The sequence below is a fragment of the Prunus persica genome, chromosome G1 (genome assembly GCF_000346465.2).
Source record: "Prunus persica cultivar Lovell chromosome G1, Prunus_persica_NCBIv2, whole genome shotgun sequence".
NCBI classification, from domain to species: Eukaryota; Viridiplantae; Streptophyta; class Magnoliopsida; order Rosales; family Rosaceae; genus Prunus; species Prunus persica.
Window position 1 is genome coordinate 4816796 of NC_034009.1, and position 17795 is coordinate 4834590.

The 17795-nt window shown below is 36.7% G+C and overlaps 1 protein-coding gene across 3 annotated transcripts; it reads right to left on the reverse strand.

Annotated features, from left to right (window-relative positions):
• Positions 783–7560, reverse strand: LOC18791487 (dehydrodolichyl diphosphate synthase 6). Of its 3 annotated transcripts, XM_020555913.1 has the most exons (5): positions 7335–7560; positions 6526–6740; positions 6126–6198; positions 5322–5372; positions 4022–4828 (listed from the first exon to the last, which is right to left on the reverse strand). In XM_020555913.1, exons 2-5 carry the CDS (start codon positions 6693–6695, stop codon positions 4775–4777), a joined length of 348 nt encoding a protein of 115 aa, XP_020411502.1. In that variant the 5' UTR covers positions 6696–6740; positions 7335–7560; the 3' UTR covers positions 4022–4774. The 3 variants fall into 3 exon arrangements, with proteins under 3 accessions (XP_020411501.1, XP_007224278.1, XP_020411502.1); XM_020555912.1 differs by lacking the exons at positions 4022–4828; positions 5322–5372; positions 6526–6740 and adding exons at positions 783–1924; positions 3520–3711 and having other exon boundaries at positions 7335–7541; XM_007224216.2 differs by lacking the exons at positions 4022–4828; positions 5322–5372 and adding exons at positions 783–1924; positions 3520–3711 and having other exon boundaries at positions 6126–6740; positions 7335–7541.

Genomic DNA, 17795 nt, shown 5'->3' on the forward strand with positions numbered 1-17795 from the left:
AATGTGGTTAGAGGGAGTGGGACGATGACTGCATGGTGAAGATTCTACTGGGAGATGGTCAGGAGTTAGGGATTGTTCTTGAGAGAGAGAGAGAGAGAGAGAGAAGGGGAGGGGTGGGGTGGGGTGGGTGGCTGTGACTTGGGGAGTTGGGGTTATTGCGTGTGGGTGAGTTGTTGTTGGGGAGAAAGGATGTTGCCGAAATTGTGTTGTCCTTTGGTTTTTAATTGCTTTTAGCTTTTAAATCTTATTTTTATTTCATAATTATTTATTTTATAGATTGAATTCAAATATTTATATTTTTTATTAATATTTTAACAGAAGTTTAACGAATTAGATTACATTAACTAACGGTCCAAAACACAAGGACCAAATTAGCCAAATTGAAAACACATGGACTAAATTGGCTAACGGGCTAAAACACATGGACCATTTTAGCATTTAAGCCATTTATTTTTTTATTATAGATTATTCAGGCACAAATGTGGTTTAATGCCATTGGCCAAGGCAAAACATCTTTCAACAATCACCAATGTTGAGAGATTGTGAAGAATTGTCCAAGATTCAAAATTATTCACACGCATCTTAGCATTGTGTTGAATGAGACGCCGCTCCACAATTCATCGACATCGGATTTACCGTTAGACTCCCTAATCGATCAAGACTCGCCAATCAAAGGGAGTCGAGGCCTATTGGGAGAAAGGCGACAAATGCCAAGAGAGGGAGCACTTCGAATAACATTATATATTCCAGTAGATGTGACATCATTGCATACATGAAAAACATCACTAAACCATGACCAGATGATCATAATGCAAGTACTCAGCAAAGCAACTACACAGGGAAGCAAATTATTCTTACAATACAGCAGACTAATGTTTACAATGGAAGAACTACAGGCCGGGGCACTGAAAAATGCTTCAAGCCTGCATCTAATCTGTATTTGTTAGAGAGGTTAGAAATTCAGAAACAAGTAGACCAAACGTGAAAATACATCAATAAACAAAATTATGACTGTTTCCTTTTTCTGTCCAGATAAAAGTAGCTACGCTGAAAGGTCAAGATCGCCCAAGCGAAATGCCGGAAACCAATCTCTGGCCAGAGCACAGATGGAGAGTACAAATAACAGTGTGCACTCTGCCACAAAAGAAAATTGCTCAACCGGGTTTCGCCAGAAGTACGGATTAGAATATCAGGGTCGGGTGCAACAGCCATGTACATATGGTTTTCAATATCTGTCAATTTTACAATGTTCTCCCTTTCTTCCTTTTCACTCCCTCCAAGTTGAAGTAGACCATACCAAGCTCCACTTGCATTCATCACACTGATTTCATCTGATTTTTCTTCGCACGATTCTTGAACAGCATGCACAATCTCATCAGTGGAAGTGTAGGCAATACATATTGACAGAACTCCTCTGGAGTTGTTGGCAGTGGCCTCCATAGCCCTCTCAGCTGCCAACCTAACAGGTTCACTCAAGAGTTTTAGGTTCCCTATAAAGTGTACCTTAATTCCATAGCGGTTAACTATGCTTTCTTCCTTGATTAACCCTTCAATTTTCTCCTGTATCAGGTCCATCAAGGATTGAACTTCTTCAGGGTCCCTTTTGAAATTATCAATACTAAAGGCATATATAGTCACATATCTAACCCCCAACTCATAACAAAACTTGAGCATGGACATCAGAGCCAAAAACCCAACCCTATGTCCATCCCCTTCCTTCAACTTCCGCTTTTTAGCATATCTTTGATTTCCATCCATGATGAATGCAATGTGATGAGGTATAGGACGAACAGAAATTACAAGAAAAAGACATCTCCTCAAGAAACTAACTATGCTCCAAAAAATCTGGGTTGCTTTATTGCCATTGCTTTTCTCCATCCTAGAACCATGTACAACTGCCGAGTTCGGCTAAAACCTACTTGACCTGTTAATTAATAAACAAACTTTAGTTCAAACTCCTGAAGTTAAAACATGGAACCACTGAAAAATCATGCCTTAAAATGTAGTTCAGCCTATTAACCTATAACCACAATCATATACAGATTGAGTTCCAGCATAGTATGCTTAACAGCAGGTGTGGCTTTTCTACTTTTAGAATGATCTCCATTGACAGAGTTACATTTCCTTCCGTCGAAACCCAACTTAGCATTGTAAAATTTTGATCCAATGCAATAGGAACAACTATGCAAAGGATCAAGACTAAATTTCTTATGGTATCACGCATTAACATCTAAAACCAAACCCTCAAAATTGAATAATCACTTGTCTGGCAGATATTAGTCATAAACAAAATGCATACAGTGCACACACGCAGTTCGAAAATTACAACAAAAAAAGAAGGCAAATAGTCAAGAAACCAATGCTTGAATATTAGAAAATCACAATACTTTGGTGCTTTTTAACCGTGGTAAATCAAGATTCAGAAATAATCACACCACAATGCAAACAACACTTGAGCAGAATAAAATAAACCAAGGAATAAAGATAGTGCACAAGAGATTTATGAGGTTTGGCAAAATCCTGCCTACGTGACTACATTACTATGAGAACAATAACAGTACAAGACAAACTTAAGAGTTAAATCAACATAACCCAAACCATAACCTGTGCGGCTCACAGTATTTCCCAAGAGTTCTTTTTCTCTCAAACACCCATGTTTCAACTATTACATGCACTCATCAAATGAATCACATTCTACCCATTAATAGGCAGTTGGTTCAACGTGAAAAACAAAGCTTTTACAATTATGTTCAATTTTTCAACCACCATTTCATGCAACATGGCTTCCTCTAAAAGCCAATCCTCTAGTTAGATCTACAAGCGCATAGCCTGCTGCACCATTTACTACATGGTCCCATTTTTACCAATTTCAATAAACTTGGTCTCATCAAATGAATCACATTCTGCCCATTAATAGGCAGTTGGTTCAATGTGAAAAACAAAGCTTTTACAATTGTCTTCAATTTTTCAACAATCATTTCATGCAACATGGCTTCCTCTAAAAGCCAATCCTCTAGTTAGATCTACAAGGACATAGGATGCTGCACCATTTACTACATGGTCCCATTTTTACCAATTTCAATAAACTTGTTATTGTGAACATCGAAAAGACATTGACAGTTACATAAATTTGTACAAGTAGAACAATACATTGAACATCTTGTTGTGTTACTTGTGTATTCTATCTCATGCATAAAGTCAATTTGGCGTATAGGCTTCTATGACCAAAATGGTAAAACCAATCAGAATAAACGACCGCGTTTAATATGCTTAGAGCTGTAACTACTGATTAAAAGCTGCAAACATAAAAAAAGAAAGCAAAGTTCTGAATTTGAGATAAATTGGAAATGACAGAAACCTAATAGCCTCCTGAACCCAAGATACAAACTTTTCTGGTTACCAGGAAGGAAGGTCCCATCTTTTAGACGAAAGTTGATTTATTTTTCCTTTTCGATTTCTTGGAGACCAAACAGAGGCTTGGAAAATCAGAGAGGGAGAGAGAGAGAGAGAGAGAGTTACCAGTTAACCAAATGCAGAGTAGGATCCAAGTAGCAGCAGGGGAGGGAAGTAGAGTAGACCAGTCCCAGTGTGAGAGCGAGAGAGTTGATTTGACTCCTTCAGGCCCCCCTTTGAAGTTGGAATTTGCACACGTTTACCGACAGTTCTTCCCGTCTTCCTTCAGTCCAGTGTGGCTATTTTGCAATTTTGCAACTGAAGAAGGACCAATGAGAATAAGACAACAGACTATTGAGGCCAACTCGTGAATATACCAAAATAGGGCAAACACACACAACAAAGAGTTTTTATCAAAAATAGCCAAAATTTATCCCATACTTTCATAAATGTCAGTTTTATAAAAAACTTTCAAAAATAACCAAAAATCCACTTAAATAGACTCAAATGCCCTCAAAACTAAAACCACATAAATCTAAAATGCAAAACCCTACTAGGTAAAAATTTAGAATTTAGTAGGCACATTTGCAGCACTAGTCAAACTCCCTGTACGGTAAGTGCCGTTATTTTTATTTTTATTTTGTTTCCCTTGCTTCTTTGTTCGGTCTACCATTTTTTTTTTTAATAAACATATGCAGGCCCAAGCATGGTCGTGCTCATGGGATCTTAACAGTCCACAACATATATGTACAGGTTTTGATCCTTAACTATCTCGTTATATGCTTATAATCATTTGGACCTATTTATGAAGTGAGTCAAACTATGAATAATGGTAAATAGATAATGTCACTTTTAAGTCTACACATTACAGAAACAGCGGGGGTAGTTTTGGATCTTCGCGACTCATTTCCTCTGCGTTTTCACGAGTGGTTTTCAGATTTTTTATTTTATTTTATTTCCACACGTGTGTTTCCTTCTTCTTCCTTCTTGATTTATCCGAAATTGCAGCAAGTTGACTGTGGAGCTTAGGAGTGGCTTAGGAGTAAGCTCATGAGCTCCCAATTTCGGTGGCAGAAATGAAATCTGTTCATTTCTCACACTTCTCACCTCCAATTCGTGCCTCCAACCCTAATAATCATACTTCATCATCATCTTTTTCTTCTTCTTCAATCACTCTTCTCCAGCGCTGTAAATTCAGCTCTGTTTCTCTCACCTCCACTTCCAGGCCCTCCCGCTCAATCACGCTTTGCGCTCCCAATTCCACCAAAGCGACGTCATCGTCGTCGTCCCAGTTCGAATCGGCGGCAGCGGAGGGCATAAAGGAGGCTTCTTTTCAGGTTCAAAACGACGCTTCGCAAAGTCATTCAGTTCCAGCGCAAGATCACTTATTTCCATGCCCGAAAGCCGAAAGAGATATTGCAGCTCTCCCCATTGCCTACAGAACATACCAGAAACAGCCACATTGGAACAAGAATTTGGACAAGACCTCGAACATCCGATTTTAACCAAAGAAAAGAGCACCTAAAGCAACCTCAAAAGAAGACATTTATCAAGACTTGAAAATCTAATTTGCTTTTGGGTTCATGCCCAACTCAAGAGAAGGACTCAAAAGACCAAGACCATTCAAGCCATGAGTCCATGCCAGGAGTTTTTAAACATTCCATTCCATGCAAAGCACTGCACAATAAATCTTCTGACAATCCAAATAGCACTCAAACTCATCCAAATAACAAAACCAAAAATATCAAGACCCAATAACAAGCAGTACAAAGATAGACAAAAAAAGAATATAATCTGATTCAGGGTTTGGGGTTTTGGCAAAAAAGGAAATGCCATGGAAAAGTAAGAACTCCCTAAAACTCAACTGATTTCCTAAGCACTTCAGTGATTGCTTTTTCCTTTGGATTGAAGTATTAAAGAAAACTTACAAATAGTGTCGGGACAGCGGCAATCACAAGGCTCGTAAATGCCACAGAAGTCTGCACAATGAAATCAATTAACATATCCGCAGTGTATGCACATAATTAACTACATCTTATCATTTCTCATTTATGTAAAGAAGTTTCCAAATTGATCCCCATTTCCACAACAAATTACATATTAAACTATATTAGCAAAGAAAAAAAGAACTGAGGCTTATATACCGTGCAGGCGACGAAGGCCAAGGGGAAGAAAGCCTGGTCGCTCAAGCTCAATTTGGCCACCGACGGAGACAGAACGCTAGGTTTTCCGACTTCCACATTCCATGGACTTTGCGAAGCGTCGTTTTAAACATAATACAGCTTAATAAATTGTTGTCAAAGTCAATATTCTCTTCAACTTGTATTCTTCTAAATTATAAGAACAAAACAGTCTATGAGTTAAAAGCTGTACATATACATCCTCAAGTGGCAGAACCCAAATTCGTAATTCTCTACAGATTAAAATAGAGCATCCCTCTGTATAGTTCATTTTCATGATTTGTTTTGGTTCATGGAAACACAAGTGGCAGCAGCATTGTTTAAAAAGGCAGTTTGATTTCATAACACAAGGCAAATATTAGCAAATGAAGACCCTGAAATCTGACCAGAAGTGTATACAAACAAGAACTCTTCGTTATAACATGAATTTGGCAGATGAAAACAATTAAAAACAGAGGAAATTTATCCACAAAAAACAATTAAAAAATCTGCAGAATTTCGGCAGAACATCAAAATCAGAGAGAGAGAGAGAGAGAGAGAAATGAAGAATACCTCAAAGAGTGGCAGAACTGATGCTGGAAGCTGCAACCTGCTCCAGAAATTTCCTGCTAATCTGCATGAACTGCTGCAAATCAAACCTAAATCAATTTGAATCAATTTGATAAATTTCCAGGGCTGCCATTTTATTTTAATCAAACCTCAATCAATTTGAATCAATTTGATAAATTTCTAGGACTGCCATTTTATTTTAATCAAACCTCAATCAATTTGATAAATTTCTAGGGCTGCCATTTTATTTTAATCAAACCAAAATCAATTTGAATCAATATGATAAATTACTAGGGCTGCCATTTTATTTTAATCAAACCTATATCAATTTGGAAAACACCCTAAATCAATTTGAACCACGACCCTAAATCAATTTGAAAAACACCCTGTGCAAACAACAGACCAAGCAATTTCTTTGTGTATTTGGTGGCAGCTCTTCTCAACAAGATCAAGCAATTTCTCCAAGTTGGTAGCCCACGAATTAAGAACATTGTTGCTATCCTTTGCAGTTTGAAAACAGACTATTCCTATTGGCCGATCAATCTTGGCCACCAGTGCCTTGGACACAACCATATCTGACAGATGCTTCTCAGCTTCCTGAAAACTATAAATAACAGACTGGAAAAGAATTGCATATTTCAAATAAGTCCAGCCATGGCATCCCAAAACTGTCATATTAGACGGATTACATTTATAAAGTCTGAAGTAATATTATTTTATACTTGTTTATGTCTAAATACACAAAACAAAAAAGAAACCACGTATCAACCCTTAGATTCTCATAATTAATCAGCATTACCTAATATGTTAAATATAATAAAGAACTGATGTGAAGAAGAATAATTAAGGATCTAACTCAACAAAAGTACAGACAGCAAACGGAGTGAGGAAGAAAGACAACTGCACAAGAGCAGTGAGTTTCATCCCTTTTTTATGGCTATTATTATTAAAATTCAAAACTAAAATGATATAACAAATTCTAAAACTAAGGAGTTACGCTTCACTACATGATGGGAATTCGTAAGTAAAATATGACTTTTTACTAAAGCAAAGGAGCCATCTCTCGAACCACAGAGACAATAATCTCTGCCAGATAAGAAGAAGCGGTGGTTTAAATTAGTTGTATTCTCATTAGTTCTTTCACAAAAATAGCATATGAAAAAGAAAAAAAAAAGTGAGAAAACCCACATACAGATGAAAATCTGCACCTACCAGGATTAGTTGGATGAGGGCAGAGAGATTTCACACTTCCTGTATGCCCCATCAGTATTGCAGTACATTTCTTTTCCTGAGAAACTATTACCAAAAGCTGAGGAGAACTTTGGATTGGTGAAAGAAAACTCAGATATTCAATAAGCTTCATTTACGTCATAGGTCTCTCCGATAACCCGTGAGTTCTGTTTCCATTCATTTATGCACTCTAGCCTAAGAGCAAGTCCAGCAGTGTGAGCTGGACTCGGGCTGGGGGGGGTTTGGGAAAAAAATGGACTTCCAGCAGTGTGAGGCAGCCCGGGCAAGCGGTGGGGGCCACGAGACTGGGCAGGCCCGAAGGCGATTTCGGCCCGAGCTTGGGCCCGAGGGCGGTGACGTCATGGCTGACGCCAGGCTGGCGTCAGCCCTCCTGATTTCAAATTTTTTTTACCGTTGGCGCGTGCATTGCACGCACCAACGTTAAAAAAAAAATTCAAACGGACCGCTACAGTAGCCGCCAATGGCTACTTTCCATGTGGCAGTCTCTGGTCTCTCCGATTCTTTTTTTTTCTTCAATCCAACGGCAGCCAATTTTTCTGCAATAAAAAATTGAAAAAAAATCGAATTTTTTTTAAAAAATACACAAAAATTACTGAATTTTTTTTGTATAAATACCAACCAATACTCTTCACTATTAACACCAAATCCTCTTATATTTTCTTCTCCTTCTACTATTGTTCACTTTCTCCTCAATATTTATTCACTTTCTATTCAATATTTTTTCACTTTCAAGTTGTATTTTTGTCTATCATATTATGGGTTCTTCTAATGAAAATGGAGGGGCATGGAGCATGATGGAAGATGTTAGCTTGTGTGAGGCTTGGGTCCAAGTTAGTCATTGTCCCGTAACGGGCAATGAGATTAAATTTTCTCATATGTGGAAAAAAATTCATCAAGCATTTTGTGAAAGGGCAATTGGTTCTACACGTATAGAAATGACATTATCCAGTAGGTGGAAAGTTCTTAATAAAGAGTTGGCGAAATGGAGAAATGTCTTAGCAAAAGCGATGGACAACCATCGAAGCGGACAAACCTTAGCAGTGAGGTAAATTATTTGTCATTTTCCTTCTATTAATTTCTATGTCATATTAATTTTTATTTAAATGTTTCTTGCAATTTATATATTTTGTTAATATGTCTCTAGTTTTTTTTATACATATTGCATTTTTTTTAAATTTATTGAATTTGCATTAGTTTTTTTTTACATGTTGCATTGCCAATATTTTTTTAAAGTTTCATGCATTTCCATTTAAATTTTTTTATAGATTATGCAAGCACAAATGTGGTTTGGTACTACGGGGCAAGGGAAAAAAAGTTTCAACCATACCCATTGTTGGGAGGTGGTGAAAACTTGTAAGAGATTCCAAATTATTCCAACCGGTCCGACGGTAGTCTTGAACGAGACTCCACTTCATGAGACGCCGGCATCGGATTCACCTATGGATTCCCCAATGAGTCAAGACTCACCCATTGAAAAGGAGCCAAGGCCTATTGGGAGAAAGGCGGCGAAGGCGAATAAAGGGAGTAATTCTAGCAAGAATGCATCTAAATTTTTGGAGGAACTTTCAAAGCACCAAGCCATGAGAATTGAAATGGACTTGAAACAACAAGAGCACGATATGGCTATTCAAGTCGAATATGCAAAAGAAAGGGAGTATGTACGGGAACAAAACATTGAAAAAAAAGATCGGGAAACCATGGCCATGGATACAAGCCATATGTCCCCTGAAACAAAACAATTTTGGAAGCTAGAACGAAGGGATGTTATGAGACGAAGACTTTTTTGTGACGATGGACCTAGCAACACGGATTGGTTAAATGATGAAAATCATTAAAATGGTTTGCTTGCCTTTCATGTCTTAGTTTACTTGCCTTTGATTTCATTGTATTTTTTGTTTTGTTTAATTCATATATTTTATTTTATTAGTTGTATTGCTTTTCTTTTAGTGAATAAAGAAAATATTCAACAAAAATCCTTTGTATTCAAAACATTCCATATATAAAAAACAAACCACAACCAAAGCATAAAAAATAAACAAACCATAACCAAAGCATAAAAAATAAACAACCCACAACCAAAGCATAAAAAATAAACAACCCACAACTAAAAATAATAAAGCATAAAAAAAACAAAGCATAACTAAAAATACAACATAAACATAATAAACTAAAAAAAACATCTTCACTTCACTTCACTTCATTCACCTTCATTGCCTTTCACCGCCCATAAATGCTCCATCAAGTCAACTTGACGCTGTTCATGAATATAAGACGACTGCATCTCCGTGTAGCGATCAATCATACGGGGCATGAAACTACCGTCTCTAACCAACGGTTCATGCTGCACTGGTTCCCCATTTGGCCCAACTGGTTTTTCATAAATTCGTGTTAGGGTCGTGTCCATGGGATTTGGTTCATACACTTCATCAGCATCGTAATCATATTCATCTTCCACAATCATGTTATGGAGGATGATACAAGTCATCATTATACTCCTAAGCACCTCCTTGTCAAATAGACGTGCCGCGCCCCTGATAATAGCCCACCGGGCTTGAAGGATACCAAAGTACCTCTCAACATATTTTCTATACCCCTCTTGATATAGAGCAAAAATTTTTGCTTATGGGATCGGGGATGTGGAATTGTTTTCACAAATGTTGTCCACCTCGGGTAGATGCCATCAGCTAGATAATACCCGTTCTGGTAGATGGTACTGTTGATTTCATATGTGATATTTGGGGCTTCACCTCTCAAAACATCATTAAACACCGGGGATTGACCTAGGACATTCAAATCGTTTTGAGATCCGGCAACTCCGAAGAAGGCGTGCCAAACCCATGTATCAAAACCAGCAACTGCTTCCAGGATGATACTTTTTTGCCCTTTTCTATTTCCGTAATCCCCTTGCCAAGCAGTTGGACAATTTTTCCACTGCCAGTGCATGCAGTCAATGCTACCAATCATGCCGGGAAATCCTCGAGACTCAGCTTTTTAGAGAAGCCGTTGCAGGTCCCTGGGCGTAGGTCTGCGTAGGTAGTCTCTGGTGTACAAAGTTTCCATTGCATCACAAAATCGCACCAAGCTCTCCAAAACAGTGGACTTCCCCATCCGGGCAATCTCATCCCCCTGATTAGCAGATGACCCATACGCCAACATTCGTATCACAGCTGTGAACTTCTGCTCTGGAAGAAGTCCCAAATTTCCAGTACAATTTCTCTTTTGAACAAAATATTCATCATAATTGCAAATATCATGCATGATTTTATTGAACAAATGGGGTTGCATTCTATATCTCCTTCGAAAATGAACATCAGAGTACAGAGATTGTGAGATAAAATAATCTTGCATAAGATTCTTATCCCAAGAATGTCTATGTCTGTCCACATTTGGGCCACGGCTTTCTCGTGAACCACGGCGACTCTGGTTTTCTTCCTCCAGCAAAGCAACTGCTATGCCAAGTTGCTCATCTAGTTCTCTCTGCGCCCTTTTGCTTGCAGCTCGTCTACGCATTCTTTCTCTAGTTTCTCGCTCTTACCTCTCCAAAACCTCTTGCATGTCTGCCATTGAGAATGGAGAATGAAATCTAAAATATGAGAAATGGAAATGTAGAGAAGAACTGGTGTGGGAGGTATGAGCTGAACCTCTGGTTTTATAGAAAAATATAGACAGATAGATATGACACGCGGCGCAATCTTAGAGGGTGAAAATCTTATCTGAAATTTGAAATTTGAAATTTATCTGAAATTTGAATTTCGAAATGTATATGAAATTTGACATTTTGAATTTATCTGAAATTTGAATTTTGAAATGTATTTGAAATTTGAAATTTATCTGAAATTTGAAACCGAAAATCTTATCCGATATGAATAGTATTGACACATAGGAACCCAAAAATCTTATCCGAAAATATTATCCAAATTAATTGTTTAAGTAAACAAAATTGTGAAAAAAATAAAAAGATGAATAGTATTTGTCATGGCAAGCCTAAACTGCTGGAAACACACTTTGTTGAAGGGGGCTAGGGCAGCCACTATTCATATGAATAGTAGCTGCCCTAGGGCTCCCCTTGCCATGGCAAGGGGTAACTGGTGGAAATGCTCTAAGCCAAGGCTAGCTAATTTCTGAGTTTTACATTTTGTAAGTCATCCTTTTTTCCCTATTATATATCAATGGAAACAATTGAAACATTTAAACCCACACATATCCAAACAAGCCTATATGCCTTGCTTATCAAAGAAAAATGGCCACCACTATTCCTTCACTAACCCAGAACATCATTCTTGCTGAATTGTTTAATGGTACTTTTCGACACATGCATAGAATCACATATGTCTAACCAAAAGGCAAAAGCCATTGGCAACACAAACAATATACACACTCAAACTTTTATTTAAAAAAGAAGAAAAAGAAAAATAACAATAATGCTAATTATAGACAAAGAAATTTTAGCGCAATAAATTTCATTGGATGAGAAAATAATTAGGGTTCTGTTGATTGAATTGTGGGCCTTATAATTCACACATGTGGCGTATGACTCATCAAAATTGGGTTAGCTGTCAAAAGTGACACGTGTCGACATCCGACGAAGTGCATCAAACGGTTCAAGATGAAGACAAAATTAAGGGAAAGAATCTTCTGTGATTGACTTTGATTTAAATCAAATATTAATCAGGTCAATTGAAGATAATTTGGTTAAATTGCCAGATTATTGGAATTGATTTAAATCAAATCAAAATCCTACAAAACAAAGTTTTAAATAGGGAAAGTTATTTAGGTCAAGCATCCTGCAAGAGCCTATAAATAGGAGGCCTCAAGACGAAAGAAGGGGCTCAGAAAAAATCTAGCATTGAGAAGAAACAGAAAACTCTCTGCATTCTTTACCCTACTTTGGAAGAGCCACCAAGCACAACAAATACATGCCGGTTTCCTTCACTCTAGAAAAATCCCAAACACCAAACAATCTTCATGCTACCCGTTTGATCAAGATCAAGTCTCTACGACCCTTGTATCAAATACAAATTTTCTTTAAACACTTTGGAGATCGAATCAGAGGATTCAATACAGAGATTGTAACCCTAAATTTCATAAATACAAATATTATTTTGTACACGTGTTCTTGTCTCAATTGTCGTAGGAAATTCTTCTTTACACGCATAATATCAATTCATCACATCAAATCTCAAAATTAGCTTGAAACTAACTTATCATGGGCCATCATGCAAAATAAACAGGCAAATTCCAACTGTATGCCTTCAAGTTTCTAACAAGTAAAGCTTGAATAATATCAATTTTTTAACCAAAAGATGCAATTTTTGTAAACAAACAATGAAGAGAGGAAACAAGAAGTGCTTAATCCACATTCAAACCCTAATGCATTATTTGGTTGTTGAGAAATTGATGTAAAATGGCACATGCAACTAAAATTTTAATTCTCTTTCCATTGATAACTTAACTTTAGTGCAGCCATATAATCTATAACAGCATAAAACACAAACATGGAAGATTTTCCCTTTTTCTTGCCTAAAATTCCCAGCAACCAAACAAATTATAGAAAATAACAACCCAACAAACAATCTAACAATGAAATTTCTCAATAACAACCAAAGAAAAAGCAATACCCATGAAAAATTACCTAGATTCTACGGCCACGTTGTGAGCGCATAAACTCATTTTATCACAGTTCCGATTGAAGAAACTGTATATTCAATTATAATATTTGAGATATTACAACCTATATTTATACACAAACTATAAGATATCTTCCTAGTGGTTACAATGAAACGGAAAACCTATTATATCCTAATAAAGGCTAATAACAACATAACAGCTAAAACACTAATGTATTGTCATTGAAGACCCTTAACTATGGCAACTCCCGTAACCCCCTAACACCGATATTATCAGTCAATTGAATGTGTTTCCTAAGCTTTCTTCTAAGCCTAGTAACAAAACCTCTTTTCGAACTAGAATTAGATTAAATGAAGCTATCGAGTAGCGGACCTGTAGTCTAAAAGGAAAAATGTTGTAGAGAGACAGAGAGCATATGAGAAAAGTGGAAGAAGGAATAAGAGGTATCAAAAGGAAAAGATTAGAAAAACTTGCCTAGGAGCAGTCAATGTTGATCAAAAGAGAGGCAGAGTCGCGAACGCGAACAAGAGAGAGAGTCGAAGTTGCGAACGCGAGAGAGAGAGAGAGAGAGAGAGAGAGAGAGAGAGAGAGAGAGAGAGAGAGAAAGAGAGAGAGAGAGAGAGAGGCGGAGTCGCGTGTTCTCAATTTAGCGATGGGCTTATTTTGCGAACCCAATTTTAGACTCTATGTATAAGGAGAGCGAGTGAGGAGGTTTTTTACTATTGGACTCCACAATCCCATTTAACTTAGTCCCCCATCTTACCAAACATGGGCTTCAAGTCCTATTTAGCACAGTCCAAGGGAGTGAGGCCATGCCCTATAAGTTTTGTGATGATCGTGTGCATGCACTCCTATGGTAACACCATATACAACCAATAAAAAAGAGCCATGTGTAAAAAATATATTATAAATATATAATATAAAAATTAATTATACTGGATCGGTTCAAATTGGACCGGTCCTGTGTGTTGAAAAATTGAAATTGGTCTGAACCGGTTCGGTTTGGATTTTTTTCGATTTTTGACTTTTTAAGTCAACACGATTTTTTTGGATTTTTTCGATTCAGTTCGGTTCGATTTTGCGGTTTTGCGGTTCCAATGCCCACCCTTAATAATGAATGTACAAAATTCTTGGAACAAATTGCTCTCCCAAGAGCAATGAGAATGGATAGAAACATCAAAAGAGATGAGGCTAACAAGGCAAGAGATAAGGCATTTGAAAGAGAAATGGAGCATGCACACAAACACAACATGGACAAGAAATATCTGAAAACCATGGTCATGGTTATGAGTCATATGTCCCTTGAAACAAAGGCATTTTGGAAGTAAGAACGAATATATGAGAAGAATGTTTTTCCATGACGATGAACCTAGCAACACGGATTGGTTAAACGACAAAAACCATTAGGTTGTATTGATAACATTGCTCTTTCTTAATTAGTTATATTGATTGTCTTTTATTTAATAAAGTAATCATTCAATAATATAGCCATTTATTTAGAACAAAGCATAATTGAAAACTAATTATTAAACTTGACTACATTGACCGTGATTGTCTTTATGCCCCAATAAATGCTCGAACAAGTCAACTTGACATCTTTTGTGAACATAAGAAAATTGCATTTCCTTATAACAATCAATTATATAGTTGTTGTAACAACCGTCCCTAATCAACGGTTCGCGCTCCATAGGTTGTCCATTTGCTCCTACGGGTCGTTCATAAATTCTTGTCAATGTCGTATTCATGGGATTGGGTTCGAACACTTCTGGTTCATCATAATCATACTCATCCTTCACAATCATATTATGGAGGATGATGCACGTCATCATAATGCTCTGAAGCACCTCTTCATCAAACATACGAGCAGCCCCTAAAACAATTACCCAATGAGCTTGGAAGATATCAAAATACATTTCTACATATTTCGTATAACCCTGTTGATAGGCAGCAAAATATTTTTCCTTCTTTAATTGGGGATGCATAATTGTTTTGACGAATGTCGTCTACCACGGGTAAATTTCATATGCTAGGTAGTACCCACTCGAGTTGATGGTATTGTTGATTTAACCGAGCACGTTAAGATCGTTTTGAGATCCCGCAACTTCGAAAAAGGCATGTCAAACCCAGGTATTGAATGATGCAACGGCCTCCAGAATAATACTTGTTTCCCCTTTTATATTCTCATAATCTCATTACCATACAGTTAGGTAATTCTTCCACTACAAATGCATGCAGTTAATACTCCTAATCATGCCTCAAGCTTTGGCTATTTGTAGAAGGCCTTTGAGGTCCCTATTGTAGAGGTAATCCCTCGTGTAAAGAGTTTCGATTACATCACAAAATCTGACTAAGCACTCTAGAATAGTTGATTTCCTCATCCACCTAATATGCAGATGCGTCATACACAAGCATCCGTAAGGAAGCTGTAAGTTTTTGCTCCAGAAGAATACCTGAAACCCGAGCAGCATCGTACTTCTAAACGAAGTATTCGTTGTAATTACAAACATCATGCATGATTTGCCTAAACAAATAAGGATGCAGTCTATATTGCCCTCCCAAAATCAACACTATAGTACAACAAATTTGAGATAAAGTAATCTTCTAAGAGATTTTTACCTCGAAAATGCCTATGTCTATCCACGTTCAGGGCCACAACTGGGTTATGAACTAGGGTGGTGTTGTTTTGATTGGTCGAGCATACCCACTACTAAATTGATCATCATGTGCTTCCTACTCCCTTTCTTCTTCAGCACGTTTGCCCATTCTATTATCATTTTCTCACTCAACCCTCTCCAACAACCTACTCGTGTAAGACATTGAAAGTTGAATGTGTTTTGTAAAATCTGATAAATGAAAGGATATAGAGGATACGGATGATTGGTGTGAGTTGATGTGTGGTTTTATAATAGGATTTAGAAGATAGATATGACATGTGGCGCAATAGTAGCAACTGAAAATCTTATCCGAAATATGAGATTTTTATAATAAATATAGACATGTGGCAACCGAAAATCTTATATGAAATATGAAATATGATATGTGAATTTTATAACAAATATTCATACGTGGCAACCAAATATCTTATCTGAATATTTTATTTGAAATTTGAGAAGTAAATTTTATAATAAATATGGACATGTGATAGCCAAAATTTTTATCAAAAATTAATCTTATAAGTAGTTTAAATAAAATTAATTTCATGTGAATAGTAATTGCCCTTTGCCATGACAATGGGTGGAAAAGCAACAGAAAAATTGCTAAGACATGCACTACTAACGTGAATAGTAATAATCCTTACCTCCCCTTGCCTTTTGCCATGGTAAATGGGTGGAAGTACTTTTAGGCATATCAGCCTCCATAGCAGTGCCACCATCTAAACTCGGGTCCAGCTAGTACGCTCGCTTTTGATTTACGTACTTCCGAGCAATAGTTGAGATTTACTAAAATGAAAAGAAATTATTTTGTATTTATGGATCTGAGCCTACAAACAATGATTGTCATTTGCATTTCATTAAATCTAATCCATTCTAATAATCAAGAAGTAAATAAACTGAAATTAATTCTAACTCCCACCCTGTTTGGTTCACTTAAAAGATTTGATAGAAAATAATTTCTCATATCTTTTTCCAAATGATGAGAAATGAAAGATTTATTTCCCATATTTAGTAATGCTGGGAAAGTAACGAGGAAATACCACTTTATTTCATTTCCCATGTTTGGTTTGCTTAGGAATGTAAAACAAAGTTTGTTACCCATATGAAATCAAATAAAAAAAGAATATGCTTTTAATGTTGTACTATAATTATAAATTATTAATGAGGGAAAAATAGTCATAAAAAATGTGCATTTAATGTTCGTCTATTTTTCCAAAGTTTCCCATAAGAAGGGAAAATGAAACCCAAACAAAAAGGATAGTTACATTTCCCTCATATTTTCCCATATGCCAGATAACCATTTCCCATGGACATACCAAACATGAGAAAGCAATTAATTTCTCATCCTCAAACCTTATTTCCCATGAACCAAACGCATCTTCGAGATACATTGTTAACATCAGGAAATGGAATAGTCAAGAATGTCGAGAAAACCAGCCGAGCTGCTAAAGTAGTTAAAGTTGTGATAAATCATGTTAGTAAAAATAGGCCCTATAGAAATTCCATGTATCCCCAATCTCCCACTCGAACCTAGAGCTAGTTGGTTCTCCCCGAAATGCGTTGAGGTGCAGCAGTTGACTAGACATCTAAGGGTAAAACATTATTTCGGTGCGAGTGGTATTAAATCGAAGCAAACTCTGAATACTAGATATAACCTCAAAATAACAAGAGTCTAGGTCAGCCGGAACTCTATTGGATCAAATGACAAAGACATTGTTGAGAAAAAGATGGCTTTTCCCAGTTAGCTTTGAGTGAGTTAGTTTTTTCCTAAAACTCATGCACATTAAATTGATGTTAATGCCAATTTTGAGTGCACTTCTTTTTCTTTCTTTTTTTGTCGGGAGCCTACTCCGCAATGTAATATCATGATATGAACTATGCATTATTTCTTCTATGGCTCCTCGTTGATGGATTATTTCTTCTATGGTTCACCAGAATAAAATATCGTTTAGGCATTTGATTATTATTGTACACATATCATTGTCCATCGAAAAAATATTATCTTTTGCCTATATATTTGGTCACATCTAAATAACCAAATGTTTCTTGATACAAGTGAATTTTTACATAAATGATTTTTGAATGAGGATATAAAAAAGAAATCAGTTCAAACTATGGGAACATTTTGTAGTGGGTACAA